General features: G+C 33.4%; 1 protein-coding gene across 1 annotated transcript in view; it reads left to right on the forward strand.

Moving 5' to 3' along the window:
* Positions 1-26,624, forward strand: part of LOC149787886 (uncharacterized) — a 227,682-nt gene that overhangs the window by 45,589 nt on the left and 155,469 nt on the right. Inside the window, exons 5-16 of the mRNA XM_089974127.1 lie at positions 3,982-4,100; positions 5,737-5,955; positions 7,413-7,457; positions 7,893-7,979; positions 9,870-9,966; positions 11,145-11,216; positions 13,933-13,967; positions 14,869-15,026; positions 21,097-21,243; positions 23,295-23,452; positions 24,761-24,990; positions 25,699-25,926. Of these exons, the coding sequence (XP_089830253.1) occupies positions 3,982-4,100; positions 5,737-5,955; positions 7,413-7,457; positions 7,893-7,979; positions 9,870-9,966; positions 11,145-11,216; positions 13,933-13,967; positions 14,869-15,026; positions 21,097-21,243; positions 23,295-23,452; positions 24,761-24,990; positions 25,699-25,926 (1,595 nt within the window). The remainder of the gene's footprint in view (positions 1-3,981; positions 4,101-5,736; positions 5,956-7,412; positions 7,458-7,892; positions 7,980-9,869; positions 9,967-11,144; positions 11,217-13,932; positions 13,968-14,868; positions 15,027-21,096; positions 21,244-23,294; positions 23,453-24,760; positions 24,991-25,698; positions 25,927-26,624) is intronic.

Consider the following 26,624-nt stretch of genomic DNA (forward strand, 5'->3'; position numbering starts at 1 on the left):
TACAAATTATTTCAGGGCTGTAATTTCAATTTTACTGAATACCACTAAATTGCATAACCATTATTTTAGGGCTGTAATTTCAATATTTTTATACCAGCTGCCACCAGAATGCATAAAAATTATCAGGGCTTTACTTCCAATATCTGTTTTTACATATTGCCACTAAATTGCATAACCATTATGTTAGGGCTGTAATTCCAGTATTTCTTACCTATTGCCATGCACCTAGGAATGATTATATGTTTATAAAACAGGTGCCCTGCGTCTTAATTTTGTCAAGGTCAGTTTGCATTTTGTCGTACCAACAAAAAGTTTCTTTTAAAGACATTCTGATCAATATATGCTATTGTCTTGGTAGGATGATGCATTGTTGTCACTTTGCATAATGGTTGCATAATGGTTTATTGGAGACATGTACAGCGTGCAAGATGTTAATTGCAGTACTCTCTCATTATAATGCTGTCCATGGGAACCATAGATTATACTGCTTTATAGTGAGACTGCTTTATAATGCAGTATTTGACACAGTACTCCCTCATTATAATGCTGTCCATGGGAGCCATACAATATACCACCTTATAGTGAGACTGCCAGTTAACGAAGTACATGACACAGTACTCCCTCATTAGACTAATCTCCATGGGAGTCATAGAGTATACTGCCTTATAGTGAGCCGACTTTATTATGAAGTACATGACACACCACTCCCATCAGTGATTATTCTGCTGTATTAATTAGAGACACCAGGCAGCCCCATATTTTGTTGGTGGCATGAGATTTTTTACTTTGAAATATCCCATTCAAAAGATAGTGAATCTTGCTTGCTGGAACTAGTGCTCATTCCATTTATATCTGTTGTGTGTGTTACGATCGTAACCAGAAATTTACCTTTTCACTTTTCTGAAGTTATCTTATAATTCAAAAGCTTCCTAACTTCATTTAATCATGACAAGTCAGGGTCCAAATTGACTGTAATATCCGGATGAAACTATCTCTCCAGCCAGAATAGGCAAAATTGGTGAAAATTGGGAGAATGTGTAGGAAGTGAAAAATAGCCACTTCAGACTATAATATTTTTGCATATTTTCAGTTCAAATCATCCAGATGATGATGATATATTGTTAATTTTTTTATGCAATTATTGAAGTGTTTTCTGTTTTGCTTTGCCACATTTTTTATAACATAAAATGGCAACCTTGAAAATAGGTTACAGTAGAAAATCAGCAACATTTTCCATAGCTGAAGTTCCATTCTCGTCTGATGACTTATTGGATAAAATGATTACTTTTATCAGTAATGGACATGGATGCACTCAGTAGGTTGTAATTTGCCCCAGATCAGGAAACATGTATGCAATTATTCGCTTGTTTTCAAGGCTCCAGTATGAATATTTGGTGGGAATTCCATAGTTTGCAGTGTAATTTCTGGTAATTATATCATAAAATTAGCACCAAAGTGAACTTTGCCTTTTGGGCTAGTTTGGGTGAAATGGTATACTCTGATCATTTTACCTCCTTCACCCTATGACATGGACCCTATAAGTATTAGGATTCTCCAGTATGTCGAAAAGCAGACAAGAGATCAAGAATTTTGTGAAGGAAGGCTCTGACTGGTCAGAAAGATTAGAAAAGGAAGCTAATGAGATCATTTTTGGATAGTGGACAATATATATATATATATATATATATATATATATATATATATATATATATATATATATATATATATATATATATATATATATATATATGTATTAGTAATGGTCAATACACACTGTGTCTTAAATTGCCTATGTTCATCACATGGCCTTTGATTTATCTGCCAACTTATGCTTGGGATAGCATGAAGCACTAAACGACTTATCTTATGTTGAACCAAATTATGTTTCTTATGACATTCTATTTCATGTTTTTATTTAGTGAAAAATGGAATATTATTTTATTGATTTTAAAAAGTATTCATTATTTTTGTTTGTTGACTTGTGTCTGCTTGGTAAATGTGTTGCAGAGATTCCTATGCTTTAACTGTTTAAAATACAGAACATTAATTTTCTGTGTAACTAATGGTGCTGTATGATCATAGGGCACCTTTATTCCAATAACACCTGTAACTAACACACAAAATGATTATAATTCAACTTTAATTTATAGTATGAGAGATGAATAAATAGATAAATTTGTTCATATTAAGGACTTGGTCTAAAATGAAATGTTTTTTAATACCAAACACACAACAACAGTATGAGACTTCTGCTACCACTACTATTTAAAAATCAACTTCAGTAGAAAACAAATACCAAAAACGGAAAAATTGTATTTGTCTTACTGGAGTCTCATGTTTATATGAATTAATATTAACACCCAAGAAAAGAAAAATAAACCAAGATGCATGTAATTCACATATATGTATGTGCAAATGTGCAGCATGGGTTCCCAAGCAGGAATTGCCATTTTTTTCTGTTTGACCAAGATGAAGATTGGGCTACCCATTGATGGATGGATTGAAGATTGTTTGTCGTCCATTTTATATTTGCTGTGTTCATTTCTTGTACTGTATCTGAATAAAAATGATTACATTTTTTAAAAAATATAATTAAGTATTGGTTGAAAAAAGTTTTATTTTGGTACATTTGGTGTTTATAATGTGCGGTCTTAGAAATGCAACCCCTCATTTTTCTGAAATTCTACATATGCAAGGTTTCTCAGGAATGCAATATATGCATAAATTGGGCTTACGGTTTATATTAATTGCTGATTTTTAAAAAAAATTATTAATTTTTTATCTACTGCATACGGACATATGAAATTTACAACAAAAAGTTTGAGTGAGTGACAATGTTTAGGATGATGCAAGCCATAAGCCTGTGTGCAAAAATTCCTCCAAATACTCATTTTGTGACAAAAATTCCCAACTTTAAGTATAGAGGCCTCAGATTTATATTGCTGTCTGTGGGAGTCAGAGTTTACTGCCTTATAATGAGACTGTCTTTTAACAAAGTACATGATGCAGTATACCCTCATTATAATGCTATCCATGGGGGCCATATAATATACTGCCTTATAGTGAGACTGTCTTTTAATTAGCTACAAGATACAATACTCCCTCATTATAATGTTGTCCTTGCAGGTAAGAGAATACAACCTTATAATAAAACTGCTTCATAATGAGGTACATATAATTTTTACAACCACTTAATATAATGAGATCCATGACTGTGTTATAATGAAGGGCCTTCTAGTGAGAGAGTGCTTATTTTACCGGATTATGGGATGTCAGAATAAATAATTTTATGGTAAATGGCTTTTAAAGAACAGAAGAAATTGATGTCAAGAAGGCACCCCTTCAAGTCATTCTTGAAATATCATGTTCATCTTTTAAACCACCTATGCCCCTGTAAACAACAGTTTTGGTCTTTGCAATTAAAAATTAATTGAATGATCATATGATTTTTCAGTAATCATATGATAAACCTGTATTACTTATTTCTTTGATCTCATAAACCTTGTTTTCCAACAGTCAGAGCTTTCCGTCACAAAATTCTTGATGAAAATGCTATCTCATTTGGTTGAAATATTTTATGACAAGAATTAAGAACTTATTGTTTTGATTTACTCAAATTATATATTAAATCAGTCTTCCATACCTGACAATTTAGCATGGTATCTGAGACCAAACAATAGAGTAGAAGGCCAAATTTCTGACTGGCTGCATGCTTTAATTTTACATGCCTACTAAATTACTTAGTGATCCTCAGCTGTGAAGAGTAAAAACCAATCACCAAAACCAAAAAAGTCAGAAATCTTGCAAGATGAATCAGTCTGAACTTCAAAACTCTCGTATAAAGAGCTACCCTCTTTTCAAAAAAATTGTTTCCATAGCCCCAAGCTGTGCCCCAGTAATTGGGTCAGATATGGTTACTGATTAATATACCTTTAGATTATGGTCATTCTATCAATTGATGTTTGTTTTGTTGTATTTCAGGTGATACATGATGGAGAGAAGTTGCGACCTGTGATAGGGGGATTCAGTGGAAATTATTCAATTAACAAGGGACAGTATGAACAATTCTTTGGCCTTGAGGGAGAATACAAATTTGCCATGTAAGTCTTGCAGTGAGAGCATCATTGGTCATTTCTTCCAAAAAAAACCAGATGTGTTTCAGAGGTGGCCATTTTGAATTTCCCTTATGAGAACAAACCTATATTTTGAATTTCTTTAATGAGAACACACATTCACATGATGGGATCATTTGAAAAAATATTATGTTGGTGTGTATATGAAAACTAAAGTATTGATTCATTTGAGAGAAAAAAAGATTTTAAAATCCACTCTCAGCTAATAATATATTCCTTAGCTTGAATATGTGTAGATGTTTGTCATTTGTAATGGAAAATATGAGTTTTTCATACACATTGTGGCCAGAAAGTCTGGAAATTGTATGAAGACATGTAAAGACATTATGGCCAGATAGTCTGATGACTGTATAAAGACATTTTATGGAGAATATAAGAGTTTCATATATATCTTGACCAGATAGTCTGATGACTGTATAAAGACATTTTATGGAGAATATAAGAGTTTCATATATATCTTGACCAGATAGTCTGATAACTGTATAAAGACATTTTATGGAGAATATAAGAGTTTCATATATATCTTGACCAGATAGTCTGATAACTGTATAAAGACATGTTATGGAGAATACGTTTTTTTTAAAGACATCATGGCCAGATAGTCTGATAGTCTGATAACTGTATAAAGACATTTTATGGAGAATAGTTTTTTCAAAGACATCATGGCCAGAAAATATGGAAACTGTATAAAGACATGTCATGGAGGACATGAGTTTTTTGCATACATTGTCACCAGATAATCTGGAAACTGTATGAAGACATGTATTGGAGAATACAAGTCTTTCAAAGACATCATGTCCAGATAGTCTGGAAACTGTCTAAAGATATGTCTTGGAGAACAGAAGAGTCTCATATACATCATTGCCAGACAGTCTGGAAATTGTATAAAGACATGTCATGGAGAAGATGAGTTTTTTTAAAGACATCATGACCAGATAATCTAGAAACTATAAGGACATAACTGATATTTGAGTTTAAATTTCCAGAATATCTGTCATTGGTGAAGTACTTGCAGGGTGCTGAAAATTTTACATTGCGCTTGATTTTTATAATTCTGCTTAGAATGTTTCATTTAGATTTTAAATAAAAACTTTAGGAGGATAAATTAGGGTTATGTGGCCTGTATGTACACATGTACCCTTAGTATTTGTCCTACATACATTATACAGTTTAGGACTTAAAAATTATGAAAATCATTTCAATAACATCAGCATTGTGGAAAGTTAAACAGCAGTTCTTGTGTTCACCTTGCCAATTTTTAAAAAAAAGCTGATATTATAATTAAGAGGATGAGATAGTTAATAATTGAATGTCCTTAATATAAGTAAAGAGTAAAGACAAGAAACAACATTGAAAATCCCACCTTAGTAATACAGGCACACCATCCCTGAAAAAAATTGCATAAAAAATATTATGCAAGCACTTTAGCGATGAACTAAGTTTTGGGATTCACATGTTGTGAATTTTTTATTGGGGTGTTGGAGGTGGGTTGGATAGTACAACTTTTGCCACTGATTATGTTGCTGCCATATTTCAGATATTGTTTTATTAGAAAGAATTGCAATTGCAAATAGAAAGTCCTGTACCCTTATTTTAATTTCAGTGCTGGTATAAGAAGCACTCCCCTGACAGTGACAGTAAAGCGATCTAAGGACTTGCCAGCAGAGATTACTGACAATGGATTCATTCCAGATGTAATCCATATTGAAGAAGGACAGTCGATTCGATGGCAGTGGAATGACTGCTCTGTGCCTCATTCTGTACAGGAACTTAAGTTCTGCCTGGATAAAGCTGGTTTTAAGAAAGAGGCAGACAGCTCAGGGTAATTTATTTTTAGGTCATACAGCATTAAGTCCACTTGAGCTTATGGTAAGATCCAGCATTTGGCATGCATCATTCATCATGTGTCGTGCATCATCCATGACTGTCATCTATTGTTATTTTCAATTTCTTTTGAAATAAAAATCCTTTTAATTATTTTAACCACATTTGGCAAATGATACTCTGGAATGACGATTTTTCTGAAGTTTGTACAGATGACACCAATCTGCCATCAGTTCAGTTTTTCAGAAGTTTGTACAGATGACACCAATCTGCCATCAGTTCAGTTTTTCAGAAGTTTGTACAGATGACACCAATCTGCCATCAGTTCGGTTTTTCAGAAGTTTGTACAGATGACACCAGTCTGCCATCAGTTCGATTTTTCAGAAGTTTGTACAGATGACACCAATCTGCCGTCAGTTCAATTTTTCTGAAGTTTGTACAGACGACACCAATCTGCCATCAGTTCGATTTTTCAGAAGTTTGTACAGATGACACCAATCTGCCATCAGTTATTATCACCATTAAAAATAAAGTTATTTGAAATGATGTTTTCTTAAAAGCTGTTGGACAGAATTTAGTCAAATTTAATAGCATCCTGGCATTAAGACATTTCTATTTTTACAACTGATGCTAATGCCCATCAGATATGGCTGCCATTACTACAGATAAAAATATCCTTGAAATCAATTTTGTTTTCTGAAGAACCACTGCATAGGACTTGACTAGCTTTGAGGGAAATCATCTTGGTATGAAACCTTCTGAGTTTTTAAACAAATTTGCCAGATTTGGTCTCTGTTTATAAAAGTAGACAAAGCTGTAAACAACATCTTACAAGCAACTGAAATTAAAGTTTTGCAGATGATATCAATCCATTATCAAGTGTTGTGGTTGTTGCTGAATGTACAAAAAATTTCAGATCTTCTTCTCTAAAACTGCTTAACTGAATTTGACCAAAATCAACCTGGCAAGAAAGGTCTTCCAAGTTTGTACAGCTAATGCTGATCTGTGATCAAATTTAGCCACATTACCAAATATACAAAACAAAAATGACTTCTCAAAACCTCTCTACAGAATTTGACCAGATTTAATGAAAGCATTATTGCATGAAGGCCTTTCAGTTTGCACAAATGGTACACTATTCAATATGGCCACTGTTATTAAGAATAAAATTACGTAGTATAAACAGAATAGTGCAGTACTGGTAAATGGAAATAATTTTTATGCTATTCAACTGTATGGTCATTTTAGAAAAAATGTGCCACACTAGACCAGTGAAATGATATTTAGTTTGGTTTAGTGATAATCCAGTTTCCATGTTGTCAAGAAGAACTACACTGTACAATATAATTATAAGAAATTGCTTCTGAATTTTTGCATTTCCATGCCTAGGTTTATGACAACTGTGTTTTAGATTATTTATTCAAGTACCTGCTTTATTCGTATTTCATTTTACAGGAAAGCAGTAAGGACTGTGACAGGTCATGATCGGAAGGAATTTGTGTGAGTAAAATGCATTATTGATTTAAATTAGTAAAACTAACAAAAATGTGCTATTGGAGTCTTAAATTTTTCTAGAAAGCAGCAAATATATATTCAGTATATAATGTATATTCAGTTTAAAATGTATATTCAATTTTAAATGTATATTCAACTTAAAATGTATATTCAATTTAAAATGTATATTCAATTTAAGATATCTGAGTACAAACCATTAACAATAGTACTACATCAAACATGAAATGAATTGATTTATGTGGTGAGACAGCTGTTGTGATGTGTGTGTCAAAATTCATGTTGGTTTTGCAAAATATTTGTGTATATCTTATGAAACCACATTGTCAAAAAAGGCTCTTTATTAGAGAGTGCACTTTTACACAGTATGATCATCTTTGTTGATGTCCAATAGCCTAGTAAATATTTAAATTCTGTTTCCAGGCGTCCTGGTTTATATTTCTTTGCGACAGAAAGTGCTGAGCTGGGCAAGATGCATTACTGTGCTGTACGTGTGACAGAAATAGCTAGGTAAATTTTGTCTTGAGCGTGAAGCGTAGACAAGATAGAATTATCATTTAACCCTTTACCTCATGCAAGCATCTTTGGACACCTCTACTCCATTTGCATGGAAGCGCCTTTTGATGCCTCTACAAGATTTGCGTGGAAGCGCCTTTTGACACCTGCTGTAAACATCAGCCATTTTGAGCTGGTTTTCGTAGTGCCACCTTTGGGCCCCCCCCCCCCCCCGTTAGATACTACATTCATTTCTGCGAATGACAATTACGTCAGATCACATGGTCGCTATTTATGCACTGGTCAATATCTGCTGTTTAAAGTAACTGGGTCATAATCTCCACTCTCCAAAATGGCGGCTGCAGATTTCATTCAGTACGGACTAAGTTTTCACGATTAGAATCACAACCACTAAAGATTCAATAAATTACGTAAAGTCTCTGATATTGATGTAGGCAGCAATTAGTTTTTATAAATTATCAATTTCAGATGACTTAGTAATGTAGACACACACGAAAACCTTGTAAATTTCGAGTTTCGGAAATGGCAGCTACAGTTGGTCACGCGGCCTCGCTGACTTGATGGTGAACGAGTTCTCTCTCGATTTTAAAGCACATAAAAAATCTTCTGTGAAAAATAATTACACAGCTATAACAATCGAACTTTACTCTGAAATTTTTCCACATATAATAGATGTGTACCAAAAATGTAAAATGGTTACAATTGCTGTTAAACGTAACATACACTACATTGCTTAACAGTTCACAGGCAGGATTTTATTCAATACTTATGAAGTTTTCACAGTTAGAATCACAACTATGAAAGATTCAATAACTTAGGTAAAGGCTCTGATATGTATGTAGGCAGCAATTAGATTTTATTGATTATCAAATTCAGATGACTTAGTGATGTAGATGCACTCAAAAAAGATGTAAATTTTGAGCATGGGAAATGGCAGCTACAGTTGGTCACGCGGCCTCATCAACATGACGGTGAACGAGTTCTCCCTCAATTTCAAAGCATATAAAAAATTCTTCTATGAAAAATAATTGCATAGCTATAGCAATCAGACTTTACTCTTAAATTTTTCCACATATAGTAGATGTGTACCAAAAATGTAAAATGGTTAAAACTGCTGTTAAATATAACATACTACATTGCTTAACAGTTCACAGGCAGGCCTATGTGTATGCTGTCGACTAGGTAACAGGTGTTCTATTTATAGCGTGCTGCACTTTGTCACTATTCTCTATGAGGTAAAGGGTTAAATCATGTTGAGAATGACATGAGCATTAAGTAGAATATAGTCTTGATATTTTATGGATACATTTATCTAGGAGAAATTACAGCAACCAAAATTAGGTCACAATGACCTACATTTGGGTTGGGTCTGGGATTATACCATGGTAGAGCAGGGAGACAGCATGTTACAGAATTTCTTTACAGTTGACATGTATGTTTATTTAACCAAGGTTTACTGCTAATAGACTGAATTATAGGATTTTAAAATGAGTCTTGATAGCAATTTGGAAAACATGTTTAATTTAAATTTATAAAGGCAATTCCAGTTGACTTAATTTGCAATCTGCATTGTTCTATTTCTTGCTTTTTATGCGTACTTCTGGCATAAAGTAAATATTACTAATGAAGTTTGTCCAGTTGTTTTAAAGGTTATAAGTCTTGTAGTTAAAACTGAAATGTGCCAGCTCTTGATTGTGCTCTCACTTTATGAAAAATACTGGATCATTCATTCATTAAAGATGTCTTGTATAGACACAGGAACTTACTGTTAGAAAAAGATATATCCCAGAAAGTTACAGTGTTGACCACTATCTATCTATTCCTTGCTGTATCAATTTTTTCAATCCCTAATGTTATAGCACTATAATGTTTATATTTGTCCAGGGAGTATCGAGTTGAAGTTGGAGACAGATCTTTCAATCCAATGATCCTCCTGATAGAAGAAGGGGACAGAGTATGGTGGAGTTGGGATAAGAACAAAGTAGGTGCATATGGTATACATTTAGACTGAATTATTTTTATTATTATTAACTCCATTGTAGGTGTGCCACATAGTAATTACAGCCATTCAACCATCCATTGGCCCATCTGTCTGCATTTCCATTAGTTTAGTTTTTGCAACATGGCTTTACTGAGTATTATTAGATTTTTAACTGAATTTGATATTTAGCTTTGTACTGATGGGACCTAGAATGAGTTTGATTCCTGACCGTCTTTGTTATTATTTATTATTGGACCCAGTTTGCCTGATCTTATAAATTTCATTTCTGAAGTTAAACTTAGGATTGTTTAATTAGAATTAAATTTGGCATGCAACTTGATACTGATGAAACCATAAGTTTATTTGATTGTAGCTTTCAAGAGCTTCATTTACAAGAATTATGTACCCTGATTTCCTGTCCGTCTTTATTTTGCTTTGACAGCATTACTTTTCCAAAGTTTGTTTGATTTAGCATTTGGCTTTACATTACTTATCCAAGAATTGTGGGATTTTGACTGAAACTGGTATTTGACTTTATGTTGATGAGATGTTAAAAATTATTCATTTCATATAATGATTTAGAAGAATTATTGCCGTGTTGCCCATTCTTAAGACCATATTGTCTGTCCTACTGTATTTGGTTTTAGCAATGAATTTTTTGCAATTTCAACTAATATTTAATGAAAATGAGTTGGATTACATTATTCCATATAATCATTCAGAGCAGTTATGACCCTAGAATGACCATTTTTCTTTTCATTTTGTTTTCCAACATCAATTCCTCTGTTTGAAGCCCAGCTCCAAAAATTGTTATTAGCTGCCAATAGCTGTAGTAGCTATCATGTATTTGCATGAGCTAATTTCCAAAATAAATGCAACTTACAAATTGGCAGAATTGATTGGTGAGATTAAATGATTGATTCAACTGGAAAATATCATTTTAAATAGTCTGTATGAAGACAAGAGTAATCGAGGGTTTCACAAAGGACTATTGATGTTCGGAGAATTTAATTGAAATTGCTGAATCTATGGATCAGAACCATACCTTATGCTTTTGAATGGTGAGATTTAATTTTATGCTAAACTGTAACAACTGCTGGTATGTCAGTTTTTATTACTGACTTTATTACATTCTATCAAACAATTTTAATAAATCCTGTTTTTTTAATACTTTTCAGTGTAAGAAGTTTCACAGTGTTTATCAGATTGAAGCCCCGTCTATGAATCACGGAGATCAAGACCCATATGTTGTATGTAAATAATCTTTTCCTGAATATAGAAAGATAAAGATTAACAATCAGAGTTTAAAATGTCTGCCAGCTCTGCATTTCTTTTCCTGAATATAGAAAGATAAAGATTAACAATCAGAGTTTAAAATGTCTGCCAGCTCTGCATTTCTTTTCCTGAATATAGAAAGATAAAGATTAACAATCAGAGTTTAAAATGTCTGCCAGCTCTGCATTTCTTTTCCTGAATATAGAAAGATAAAGATTAACAATCAGAGTTTAAAATGTCTGCCAGCTCTGCATTTCTTTTCCTGAATATAGAAAGATAAAGATTAACAATCAGAGTTTAAAATGTCTGCCAGCTCTGCATTTCTTTTCCTGAATATAGAAAGATAAAGATTAACAATCAGAGTTTAAAATGTCTGCCAGCTCTGCATTTCTTTTCCTGAATATAGAAAGATAAAGATTAACAATCAGAGTTTAAAATGTCTGCCAGCTCTGCTTTCCAGAACCAGCAGTTTTCTGAGTGAAACAGTAAATAATTTTAAAAAATATTGTTTTAATAGTTTCTGGCCTGAACTATAGCAGGCTCTGAAAATTAAATTTAGACACTGTTAATGATTGGAGAATTACTAGAAGGTTTATAAAAGAGGGCCATTTTTGTGGGTTGTAAATTTTTTTGAGTATCCTGTCATGGTTTGTGTATTTGAGGATTAACATGTTTAATGTCTACTGGCACAGATACCTAGAATAAAGAATATAAGAGAACAAAACTATATCAGCAACAAACTGTAGTGACTTGAATGATTCAAGTAATGCAATCAACTCTATGAGCACAAATCAAATACCATGTTTTTATTCAAGTAATGCAATCAACTCTATGAGCACAAATCAAATACCATGTTTTTATTCAAGTAATGCAGTCAACTCTATGAGCACAAATCAAATACCATGTTTTTATTCAAGTAATGCAATCAACTCTATGAGCACAAATCAAATACCATGTTTTTGTTCAAGTACTGAACATCAAAACAGAGCCAATGCAGCTAATACAAATAGGTATGTGTATGATCTCTTGCTTAAACTACTGTCTGTAAAGTTGCACCAACCTCACTTTCCGACTTGTATGGTATTAACACAGTGCCTTAAGAGAGGTAAAGTTCAACTTAGAGGCTCTTTATTTCAGAAAATGTCATCATTGCACATGTGAACAAAACACTTGACCCGCATTTCCTTACTGAATGCAGTTGGCATGCATTGTCAATATTTGATCTATCCATGGATTGAGAAAGCTGGACTTTTTAAAGTCAACAACTTCAGGATGATTTATATGACAAAAATGTACCAGGAAATTTGATTGACGTTATATTGATTCAGTAGTTTTGTCTCAAAATTGGTGAAGTGTGAGCTTTAGTACTCTGCTGTAATTGGTGGTGTATATACTTAGTGTTTCATTAGTAATTGTGCTTCAAGTGGTAGTTCCAGTATTTTATAGTCTTGTTGGTCATTTGGATTGAAAATAGAACTTGTTAAAATGAGATGCATTTTCAGCAGGGTTTTGATTTTTCAACAACAGTTTCAGATAAGTGAAGGATTGATTTGAATAAGTAGTCAGTCTAATTTCGGTTTTCATTTGTATAAGTATTAAATCTAATTTTGGTTTCCATTTGAATAAGTATTAAATCTAATTTTGGTTTCCATTTGAATAAGTATTAAATCTAATTTTGGTTTCCATTTGAATAAGTATTAAATCTAATTTTGGTTTCCATTTGAATAAGTATTAAATCTAATTTTGGTTTCCATTTGAATAAGTATTAAATCTAATTTTCAAATACTAGTATTATTTATTATTTCATGTTCAGTAATATTGCTGTTTTAAAACTTATATTTATATTGCTAGTTTCTCTTACCTTATTCATCTCTCAACATATCGATTTATGGTAGTGAGGGGAAATGACAGATACCGAAATACTGTATACATACAAGTACATGTGCATTGAGAACAAATGTGTTATAATTCTTTTTGTTCTTTAAATGGTTAAAATAAAACAATTGCCTATAAAATGTAATATCTTATTACCAGATTACAGTAATGAAGATTATTAATCAAATAGTTCAGCAGATCATTTGGAATGTATCAGTAAGAAAATGGGGTGGGTGGGTTTAGCAACATACATAGGTAACTTTTCATTAGGACTTTAAATTCATGGTTCAGTGCAACAACAAAATAAATAAAAAATTGGTTACCCATGAAAATTAATGAAAGCACTATCAGTTTTGATGTAATTAGCAGTAATCTACATACTGTTATTTGAAGGGGAGAATTGTTCATTTTGCTTTTAGGATGAATCTTTTCTCATCTAAAAAATGACAACTATTTAATATAGTTTTGCTGATCTTTTTATAACAGGTTTGAGTATAATTTAAATTAATTTTTTTGTGGGTATCAATTTTCATGTTTATTTTTTCTTCAAAAAATGACGTTTATGTGGAGGGCTAAAATTTGCATTGTGGAAGGAATTCTATATTTCCTGTTGCAGGATTGTTTTTTGTTGGATCTTTGAATGCATGGTTTCAAGCAACCATGACATCTCTGAAAATTGGTACCCCATGAAAAATAGTGAATTTACAGTAATGATAATTGTACAAGAAGAAATCAGCAGTTTTCTAATACTTCTTGTAATCACTTTTGATGTTTATGATTTCAGGATGCAATAAATGTTTTGTATGTTTCTTTCAGCCTGTGAAAGATGGCTTTAGATGGTCAGCACCAAGGTATGTTCAAAATTTTCACATTGTAATTGTTCATTAAAGAATTCCAGGTACATCATGAACTACATCATAATGTTTTAGAATTAATCAGATGATCTTGAATTAAGATAATATAGTCTTTACTTATATGCAGCCAACTATCATCAAAATTTCTGACACATTTTTTTATTTACCATATGTACTCTTTTTTACATCAAGTCCAGCTGCAAACAGCACAGACACAGATCTGCCATCACACAGTTGCTGGTATATTTGGGTCAGTGTAGTTTGTTAGGAGTGATCAACAGACCAAATAATACAGAATAAAACTAAAAATGATGACAGAATTTGACCAAATTCAGCCGAAAGAATACATGCATGAGGCTTTTAACTTTTGTACAAATGATGCAAATATGGTTACTGCTGTTAACATTGGAACAATCTGTGAATGATTTCTACATCAAAATTGATCAGCAGAATTTAATAAATTTTGATAGAATGTATCTTGACATGAAGGTCTTTCTCACTTCTGTACAAAAAATTCTGATTTGCCATCTGATAAGGCTACCATTATAAAAGATAGAAAAACCTTTAAACTTCTCTACAATCACTCAGCAGAACTGGACCAGATTTGACAGAAGGTATTCTGGCATTAAGAATTTTCAAGTTCATACAGGTACTGCCAATCTGCCAAGTAATCTGGCCACTCGTAATAAAACTAGAAAAACCTTAAAGAATGACATATTGACAAAAACTGCTGTACAGAATTCAACCAAATTTTATAAAACATTCTGGCATGAAGAGCTTTCAGGTGTCACAAATAAGAGCTTTCAGATTTTAACAAATGATGCACTAGAAAGGAGTTAACCTCTAACAAGTCAGATAGCACAATTATTGTTATGACCAGTATCCATTCTGATTGCAGTAAGCAGGGTTTGCTGTCATATGAGTTCTTCAAACCAGGAGTGTATTACTACTCAGACCAGAATTTCCAGGAAGCTGCTGAATACATTGGGAGCATCATTGTCAAACCTAAACAAAAAGAACACTACATTGAGCTGACACAAGAGGGCTTCCTGACTGGTAAGGATTTCTGAAGTTTACTTAGGATTGTTTGAGGGCTTCCTGACAGGTAAGGATTTCTGAAGTTTACTTAGGATTGTTTGAGGGCTTCCTGACAGGTAAGGATTTCTGAAGTTTACTTAGGATTGTTTGAGGGCTTCCTGACAGGTAAGGATTTCTGAAGTTTACTTAGGATTGTTTGAAGGCTTCCTGACAGGTAAGGATTTCTGAAGTTTACTTAGGATTGTTTGAGGGCTTCCTGACAGGTAAGGATTTCTGAAGTTTACTTAGGATTGTTTGATTTCAATTAAATTTGTCATGCAGCTTGATATTGGTGAAACTGTAAATTATTTGATTGTAGTCTTCAAGAGCATCATTTATAAGAGTTATGTGCCTTGGTTTCCCGAGGTTTGTTTTATTGAACCAAATTTGGCATGTCATCATTATATTGCCCTGTGACCAGAATGAAACCATTGTACTCAAATGTAGTACAGTATCTGTAGAAACATATTGAAGATTAGTATTATCTTCATTTCATTTTGAAACATTATCATTTTATGAAACTGGAAGTGAAAGTACCATGAAGTGAGCATAATATCTTAAAATTTATTTAAACTTAAATTATTTCTATATATATGTCAAGCATATTGCTTTTTCCTGGACCCACCCCTGACATACATACATACATTCATCAGATTCCTCCCCCCATCTTGCTATACCTCAATATGTAATGTGCTTGGCAGTTATTGGCCCCAACCCATATCATAAATTGGGGTAGCTATATTACCAACATTTAAAAAATCCAATAATAGATTTCCAGTGTGGGTACAGGAAGTCTAATGCATATTTTTTATTTAACTTAAAGTACAGGTGATGCTTATTATATGCCTATTCACTTTATCTGCTTTCATTTTAATGTCATTTATAATGAAGAAATTACATTCAGTTCATGCCACTGTGCTTGTTTTTATGCATCTTTGGCACCATATGCTGTGACTTGCAGGCAGATGATGTATGCATTATACATGTTATTTGTTTGAAAATTAGGCATAAATTTAATTACTTGAAATTGTAGAAGGGTAATTTGCCCCAGAATTTGCTTAATTTACAAGAATCCTGTGGGAAAATTACTTTCAGGTCAGGCCAGTTTATACTTATCCCTTAACCTCAGGATATGGAGTAAACTGATCATCACCTGTATCATTCTCTGAATAGGGACAGTTAATTTTCTTTGATAATACCTTAAAATTAAAGCTTAGGCAGAAAGTCAGTAAGACCCTTTTTTTGTTCACATTAGTTTCTCCCATATTAGACCTCCCTTAAAACCGCTGTGGTGGCCTAGTGGTTAGAGTGTCCACCTCAGATGCGGGAGTTGGTGGGTTTGATCCCCAGCCGAGTCATACCAAAGACTTACAAAAATGGTACTAACAGCGGCCTAGTTTGGAGCTCAGCATTAAAAGGTTAGTGTTGGGACTGGTTGGCCTGGTGTCAGGATAATGTGACTGTGTGGGACATCATGCTAAATGTCTGCGGCATGATGCCCCAGTGCTAGACATCACTATAAACTGCCACACTGCAGACATCATAGCAATATGACTGAAAAATTGTTAAAACTGCATTACAAATCTGAATCACACACACCTCCCTTAAAAGGTTTGTCTTAAATCAGGCCTCTTTGATTGTATTTTACTCTCTTGAGATAAAAAACATTTTGCCTTACAAGTCCAATTTTCATCACGGGACACGATCAACACCCGGAAAAACCCTTTCTAAAAGCCAAACTGTTAGAGGGTTATTCCCATCACAGCCACCTAGTTAAATGGGAGTAGGGACAGCTTGATTCTTCTGTGAACACTTGTGCAGTAAATTTCAAACTTTACATTTGCTTGCTGCTTACCATTAATTTACAACTGGCTAAAATAGAAACCAGAATAAAATTGGAGCATGTGAGTGAAATACTGCATGACAGATTAAATCAATCCAAACAAAAGATTTTTCTTTTCTTTCATGCTTATAATTGGATACAGATTTGAAGGGAAATTATGAATCAAAAGTAAATTTTGTTGAATAATATCTCACCTGCTTTGCATGTATAGCACATAATGAAACAAGGTTAACATAGCCATTTTGACAAGAAAAGTAGGTCATTACATCCAGTTTTATTAGTGTTAACATAAGTGATTTTGTGTGTGTGTGCAAAAAATTGCAAGACCGTACATGCAACAGTGTATAAGAAACTGAGTTATAAATGATAGTGTTTGGTGTCTTTGCTCGAGTAATGATCATTGTTGCATATATCTAACTACACTGAGAGAAATAGAGTGAGATCATGCTATAGTGTAAAATTTCACATTGTAGCATATTTACTGACCCCTCCTCCATGATCCCATTACAGCAGCAAATAACTTGCTTTATTGGTTGTTCTAATAACAGCTGATCAAAACTGCGCAACTCATTGGAGAATACGTGAATGAGCATTCATCTCATATTGCAGCACCAGTAAGTAGTCTTTTATTACCACAGAAATTAGAGCATGATGAGGTCTGCATGCTATTAATATCTCAGACTGTATATTGATGCATCATGTGACCATATTATTCATAGTCAGGCTCTAGTTTTAGGTGAGGATACTGCTATTTCTATCTTTAAATGCAATTTTCAGACCAGTATGCATGTAAGGAAGCAAAATGGGAACATGATCCCATTCATAAAAAGAAAAATAGATTCTTGTCATGTTTATGTGAGAGACAACTATTTTAACAAACCTTTGTCTCACATGAAGGTGAGGAAGACAGTCAAGTACTGTCTTGTAAACCATTCTGTTCACATTGTACTCCAATCTACTGCTATGATAAACCTTTCTTTATGAAGTTGTGAAAGACAGTCAAATAAGGAAGTAGAAAATATTCTTGTAAGGAATTATAAATAGCAGCAAAATACCTATATGTGATGACACTCTAGCATCCTCAAAAAATCTTCAGGAAAAATAAACATCCACATAAGCTATATGTAAAAAACCAGCTTAATAAAAAGAATGATTTAGCATCCTCTTAAAATCTATAATTGAACAACTGCCCAAGGGTCAGTACTAAAGACATTGCATTTATCAGCCTTGGCACAATCTTTTTTTAAAACAGTTCTAGCCATGTGTCAGCACAGGTCAAAGGTCAAACTATTCAAACAAAAAGTGCATGACCTAGGCCCTGGCTACAAGATACTGGTAACCTTTATTGTCCTTCTACACATGTTTGATGACCAGAGTAAATAAAACTTTATCATAGGATCTGCGACAAAATGCCCTGAATTAATAGTCATGTAATTTTGTTGTTGTGAGTCAGCTTCTTGATAATAAATTTATTTCCATAGAGTGTTCTAAAATACTGTTAATTGGTGCAGTTTAATAGAATCATTTTTCGAAAGAAAAAAGATCATTTTTATAAGTAAAAGTAGATAGCGAACCGGTATAGTATGGAAGGATAATACTAAAAACGGAGCATATTCTTATTTGTTGTGACTTGGCTGTACATAAAATCTTAGAATGCTGCTTGCACCCATTCAGTATATCCTGATGTAATCTGGTTTTTAAAAAAAATCTACTTAGAGTTAGATGGGTCTTTATTCTTTATGGTTGCATCTGCTCTGTTTTGGATAGAGTTATGGCCCTTTTCAGCTAACTTAACATCATTAAATAGGATGCTTTTGTTAATTAGTATGGATCAAGAACCATTCAACATATTCTGATGCAGTTTGATGTGAACATTGTTTCACAGACTTTTATGTGCATTTTATAGGTTTTGTATTGTCATCTCCATATTGGACAGTGTTATGGCCAATGTTGATCAACTTTATATACACCTTTCTCTTGATAACTTGCGCACAACGGGGTCCACCAACATAGACCGCACTATAGTGGAGGGTGCGATTTACTGACAGAACTCCAAAAATTGAAAAACTCCGCTTAGACATTGAGAAAACTGTGTGGGTGGGTGTTGCGGTAAGGAACTGTGCTGTTTAATGACTGAATCCTCATTTTATACGATCACATCGATGATAATTGTAAATAATGCACTTTTTCTAATGATGTTCGTTATTCTGTATAGATGACATTTTATTTTCAAAATGTCCAACATGTGAAAGATTGTTCCAGTTGGTGTCAACAACCATCACATCTACGCGAAAACATCTGCGTAGCATGTTACTCCTTTTTGTTTTGTTGATTAGTCTGGTTCCCGGAGTGGTATTTAATAGTATACTGCAAAGTCGTGAGTCAAAGTAGAGGGAGCTAGACTAATTGTGGATACACCACTAAACAAGATTCCTTTTCTTCAAACACTTGCAACATTTATTTTGTGAGACAATCGTTTATGTAAAAACTAAATTTTTGTATTGTTCAGTTAGTACAATATTGATATTGTGATTTCATTGGATGTAATAGTGAAAATTCTTATCATCCTTGAGGATATCTCTAAATGCCAGTTCAGGAATGTTCTAAAACTCGTTTGCCACAATGGTCTGTATCTGTGAAACCATGCTCTTTATTTTCTGAAGTAATTATTTCGCTTAGTTGCCTTGCTAATTTTGATCACAGTAATGAATGAGTCAGATAATTTAAGGTAGTTTATGTTACATGCACAATAACATTTATAACGGTGTTCGATTGATCAGCTTAAGTGAATTAATCCGACATATGACTGGGGCTGCTAGATTTTAAGACTGTAGGATTTGCATGCCTTTCAACTTTTGTTTATATTCCACCTCCTTAATTTGATTCAAAATATGTAATTAACATGATAATACAAAGGAGTCCAGCTTTTAAATCAGTGCAACTATACAACAAATACTTCTGCAAGTCAGTTATCAAAACATGGTTGGCACTGAATTAGGTTCTCAGAGAAATTCTTGTGGTCATAGCTGTTACAGTAGATCAACACATTTTATGTTTAAATGCACATTGCATTTATGATGATTACACTTAAGAGGAACTAAATGATAGTAATAAAACACAAATTTCACTTAAAAATGATTTAATTGGCATTTAAATATTAATGTACTGCCTACACTACATGTAAGTGACATTTTCATTGATCAAAATTTCCTTGAATGTCTTTAATTATTTTGTACTAAGAATGTCATTTGGAAAGAAAATGTAACCAATTGTATGACTTCTTATTAAAAGTTGATAATTTCAAAATGTTGATTAAAATTTCCAGTTCATATCTACCGTCTTTGACCATAAAACGAGCGATATATCAATGTTTCAGTTACCAATTTAATGGCAATTTTCATCTATTTCAAGAAATATGGATACATTTTGGGGTATTTTCTGATATAAAAAAATGGGATTTATGCCTGACTCCACATTATAAGTGGGTTTTGCGAGTTACCAGGGTACAAGTTATCAAGGGAGTGGTGTATTTATATGGGATATTGCTTGTACTGAATAAACCTTAAAGGAGTTGGATGGATCCCTGAATGCTTGTCCTTGCCTAACTTTAGCTTTCCTAATGGACGTTCGTCTGTTTAAAGCTCTACTGAATCAAATGAAGTATGCATGCAATTTGTGATGAACCCATTGCTAATAGTTCAATTCTTATGCACATGGTGGGGGCATATGTGTTATACAAATACAAATGTACTTAGTTCAGGTTGTCAATTGTTAGGCCTTTCAGTGTCCCATGTATGAGAAGGCTACTTTACACTAAGTAAGTCATTTGAGTAATGTTGAATATTAATTAAGTGGTCATTGGGTTTTTGCAGTTGTAGAGCATTTGTAGGAAACACTGTGAATCATTGGTTAGTATGCTGGACTTGTGGCTTCTACCATATCATCCCACCAGGTTAGTAACTGTGGTTTATCCTTTGGTAAGACACTTTACTCCACAATTAACCTGCAGTGCCATAAAACACCAAACTGATTTAAACTTTTCACAGTATTTATTATCATCCACAAGGGAGCTCATAAATATTATTCCCCTGAAATTTGTTTTCCCTATGAAAATTTGGTATTACCTATAACATGATATATTCTGAGACTTGGTTTGCAGTCAGCTTTGATTTATTGGAAACTTGTAATATTTTTCTTCTATTGCAGACCTGGTGTATGCTCAGACGGGTGACAGGATATGGTGGACCTGGGATGCCAAAGCCTCCCTTGGCCAAAATCAGCAGTTTACAATCAATGAGATTGACGCATGTCTTAACCCAACATTCAAGAAATCTGTCTCAGGGCAAGAGAAAGGTGAGATTCTAAAATATACAGCATATTGGGAGTTCTTTGCTTTTCTTATAAGGTCTTTTGACAGTTTCTTCCAGCACCCTGGAAAAAATAAAAATACTTGTAACTAATTTTCTTATACATGATTTATTGTCCTATAGACAGAAACTTCATTAAATTCTTGATCAGGCATTTCATTTTGAACAACATTTTGAACTGAAAATTTTGCAAACTCATTTAAAAAGAAAGTAGTTTAATTACAGTTACAGATAACTTCTTAATTATTTCCTAGATTAAATGCACATGTAGTCAGATGAAAAAATTCAATGAAGCTCTTATTCAGGAAGTGTTGAATTCTTTCTGTTTGATAAGATTATTTCAAATTCTGTTCAGGAAAGATCTCTCAATTAGGACAACCATTTTTGAGAAGAAAAGTTTCTGACATTAGGTGTGATTCTGATATCATTGAATGAGTGTGCAGATTTACAAAATATGATCTGTGTGGTTATTATTAGTTGGAAATGGCCTGAATTTGGAAATAAAGGATCACAAATGAGTAATGGTTTAATATTGAATTTATGAACTGAGTTTAATTATTTCCAGCTTTTGCTTGCCAATACTTGCAAAACAACTTTCATGAATTTAATATTAAATAATTACCTATTTGTTATTCTGTTCATCACACAGATTTTGTGTTAATGGAAATAGCTTAGAGAGAAAAAATAAATAATTTCACTTATTCTGGCTTAGAAGCTGTACCTTTAAATTGTTGCATGTAAAAAAAATACTCCCAGATGCAAGTTGAATTAATAATGTTATTGTTGTTTTGGGTTTAAAACCAAGATAGGCTATACATGGTGGCCAGTATAACTCGTGGCTGAAGAACCCAGGAAACCTCTGGTAAGAACCACTAACCCATGAAAACCTACTGGCAATCTTTCTTACATTCCTACTATGGCCAAACCCGAGACATGAACCCACGAGTACAGAGGTGAGATGGAAATTATCAGTCAAGGCCAGCTTTTTAGACCACTTGGCCACTCATGGTGCAAATTAATAATGTGCATTTCTGTAACCAGTAATATTTAAAAGTAGATTTAAAAAAAACAACTTATTATTGAAAGAACAGCTGTCTGCCCAAATAGTAGAACATTTGACACAGCATCATTTTTCAGCACTGAATCAGTCATGGAAAATCCTGTGTGATGTCACATATTTGACTCAGGTAAGGTTAGACACATGCATTGATTTCAATGAGAACGTTTAAAATGTTTCCACCTTAAGTATTTAAGTTCCACTAATACAGATGCAATATATTATACAGCAGAAAAAGTAGCATTCCATTTTTAGATATATATGTGAAGGGTTTGTTACTGGATGCAGAAGTGTTACTAAATGTGAACTGAGTATAGAATTCCAGATTTAATGAATTTTTTACCAGATATTTGCATTATTTTATTTGGAACAATGCCGTGATATTATAGCTTTCTGTTAGGTAAGAGATTGGCAATTGTCCACATTCTTCTCAAAACAGATGAGTTTCTTCACTCCTGTAGCAGTGAGTTTATTTATCCATCCCTAGCCCTCTGTCCATCAACTGATACCCTTAATTACCTGTGGGGTAAATTGGTCATATTCTGACAGATGTAACTTTTTCCCCCCAGTGTTCCTTGGGGAGTTGATTCAAAAAATGGCCATCATAATGTTGATAGTAATAGTAAAACAATCTTCCAGACGATGATGTGAGGACTATTCACATAGTTACAGCCAATCAGTAAAGAGAATACTGCACAAGAATTTCCTGGGCTTATTTGGACCAATCAAATTCTCTCAAAGTGAACATGTTAACATGTTGACATATCAAAAATATTAAACTGGTCACACTGTTTGTAAGGTGTACGAGCTATGCGATAAGTGTTGTTAGTTGGAAGTGGTCTTAGCATGGGTGTGTTATTATTAGTTTGTAAGTGCTCTCATTTTTATGCATTTTTATTAACTGCTGGTTTGGATGTGTTAAGAAGGAAAACTTTACCTTATATATGGATAATGTTGCTTTTATTATTTATGTCTTATAGAAACCTACCAGCATTTGGATGAAGAATCCTTGAAGGTGTGCACAAAGGCTGGAATGGCAACCACCCATTTCACCACCATTGGAGTTTACCACTACAGAGTCAATGGTGCTCCAGAATCCATGAACACATGCAGTGTCATCGTTAACCCAGGATCAAAGGTAAGGTCAGATGTCAAGACAGTCTGATTGTCTTGTTACTGTTTACAAAAATGACAACTGAGTCAAGTTGATTTGGCTTCAGTGTATCCCTTTTTTTTATCTTGAAAAGATGCAGTGAAAGGAGATGATCTTTCAAAAACTGTTAATTCTATGTTTTTAGAGTCAAAAACTGGAAGTAGTTGGGTTATTATAGGAATCAAATCGACTGTAGAGATCATAATGGCATGAAAACCTTTGAGGTTTGCACAGATGATTCAGTTCCATTATCAAATATGGCTGCCGTGATTAAACATTGTAAAGCATGCTGAATAGAATGTAACCTTTAAAGTTTGTTAGAATGATGCTGTCAGATCCATCTTCAGATATGGCCACCATTGTTACAAATTAAAAATCTTTAAATGACTTCTCGAAAACTGCTGAACAAAATTTGATAAAATATAACAGCATTCTACCATCAATGCTTTCCTATCTGTAAAATGATTTTTCATAAAATTCAGTTGATGGCAATAGAAAAACTTCAAAACTAAAAACAAAAACCACTAAACATATTCAACCAAATTGATAGCATTCTGTTATGAGTGCATTCCAGGTTTATGCAAATGATGTTGATACATTTTCAGATATGTTTTTTATTAGGAAAACTTTTAAATGACTTTGTCAACTTCTGTCCTGTAGTTTTCTTCTGAGTTCAAAAGAAAGCATCGTGGTATGAAAGGCCTTTTAGTTCTAAACAAATAATATTAATCAGATTAGACCACCTTTGCTAAAAATTTTGCTAAAAATTCTGTAAATGAAGACTTAAGACTTGTTAAGTGAAGTGGCTAAATTTGATGGCAAGCTTCCTTTATATGGCCTTCCAAGTTTGCAAAATTATTCTGATCATCTGTCCAATATGGCTGTCCTAAAAAAAACCTTTGAAGGTCAGAGAGCTTCTTTTTAACCCAGATTTCTTGACTAGTTGCCTTGGCTTTTGACCTTTTGACTTTTTGAGGTAGAGGTCAGCCAAATTGTTGTATAATTTTTATTTGATGTTTTTCCAAGGAAATTAGAGTATTTGCTTTGTTATAATGTGCACTAAAAATGACATAAATTTTTACAAATGTTAAAAATTAAATTTTTGTCACCATGAAAAATAGATTTATAGCATGTTAACTGATGATTATTGTTAAGCAAGCAATACAATATTTTGAAACTAGCAGAGTTTATGCAGGTCAATTTCAGTCATGTAAAACAAATTGTAAATTATTTTTTTCCATTTTATCAATTGTGATTGTATTTATTTATTTATTTTGTTTATTTTTGTTTTAGAATCATACAATCCACATCACTGACAATGGGTTTGAGCCAAAGGTCATCACAGTACGTCCTAACGACAGGGTATGGTGGGTGTGGCAGAGTGGGAAGAAGCAGCAAAATGTTATCCAAGTATCACACCAGGGTGCAACCATTGATAAGGGCTTCTGCAGTGGGATGCTGAGAGATGCTCCCTCTGCCTTCACACACCAGTTTATAACTCCAGGAGTCTTTTACTACAACAGGTATTATTTTTTTTTAAATGTTTGCCCCTAATTGCGCATGTACCTAATGATTTCTTTGGATGCTTAAGACAAAGTTAATATTTATTACAGCAGCATTCATCAACTCACTGAGTTAGCTGCTAATTCATCCTAAAAGAGTTGTACATATTGTATAGTGGTTATTTTTCATGGACGTACAATTTGGTAAAAAGCTTCAAAAATGGAAGATTTTAATTTTAATTATTATGCCACTGATATTGGGGCAAAAAGTGAAGTGGTTTACTTGTCAGTTTGCATGTGGGATGTGTCTGTGGACTATTTTGGTTAAAGTTTTTCCAACAAAGTGCTTTACAGTAGTTAAGTTATGGTACAATCAGTATTAGTAAAGATCATTAAGTTTAAGTGCTCTGCTGAGACCCTCAGCAATCTTTAATTGGTCCTCCAAGACTCTCATCAATGTTCAGGTGGACTGCCGAGACCCTCGGAAATATTCAAGTTGTCTGCCAAAATAAGTTTAAGAATCAATGCACTTCACTATTCTGAGTTTTCGTGAAATAAAATCAGTATATTCTGTCATGTTATATATAGAATCTTACATCTGTGATCATTCCAACTTATTGAAATAAATTGAAAATTTTAAATTTTTTGCTTGCCTTGACTTTGAAATTATTTGACTTTCTTTATAAATTTCTTTTGAAATTTTCACTTTGTGTGGTACTCTATTTTCAGCATTAGTCTGCCCAAGATATTTGGAGCTGTTGTAGTATCGACACAACCCCATGTCCACGAGGTTCAGGTATCAGCAGCAGAAATTAAACCTGACCCAGTCACGATTAAGCAGAATGATATTGTGTGCTGGATCTTCAAGACACCACGCCAGTATGATGTAGTGGAGGTAGAGACAGTGGATCAAGTCATGTCAGGAGATTATCAGTCTACAAATGAATTTCCCCCAAGGTAAGAAATTGCAGCCTATCAAAATAGCATCATATGCTTCTGTGTTGATCCAAGTCTAGAAATCAAACTGACTAAAAACAAATTGGTCATCAGTTCTTTTTAAAAAGTCTACCTGTTGAAAATTAAGTTAGGTTTATGCATTGTAGCTTACATATTAAAAATGTAGAAAAATATGTCTTATCAATCGTCAGATTACTGTATCTCATAATAGTTGAATGTCACTAAATTATTGCAGATTTAATAGGTGCATCATATTCATAAAACAAGACTTTCCGCAAGGTATTTAACAGTTATATGGATGCTACATTGGATTGTTATCATCACCTGTGGGATATATAGTAATCCTAGTATCTGACCATCTGTCTGGCACCCTATCATTAGTGCAGTTAGTCCTTCAGTTTTTTGGTAGATTGCCATGAAACTTTGGTAAATATTATAGTGAGCACTGGAATATAATCTCATATGAACAAGTTATTTTACTCTTGCAATTTTTAATAGATATATTGCTGTCTTTGTTCTTAGCATGGCACTTACTTATGATGCATCTTGTCCCATAGTTTTACATGGATTGCTACAAACGTTAGGGGGGCCCCAAGTGGCCGAGTGGTCTAAAGTGCTCTCCCTTACGGATCACTGCCATCTCACCTCTGTCTGCATGGGTTCTAGTCTTGGATTCACCCAGTGTGGGTGTGTGAGAA

This window comes from Sinohyriopsis cumingii, chromosome 11, assembly GCF_028554795.1.
Source record: "Sinohyriopsis cumingii isolate HCF-2022 chromosome 11, ASM2855479v2, whole genome shotgun sequence".
NCBI classification, from domain to species: domain Eukaryota; kingdom Metazoa; phylum Mollusca; class Bivalvia; order Unionida; family Unionidae; genus Sinohyriopsis; species Sinohyriopsis cumingii.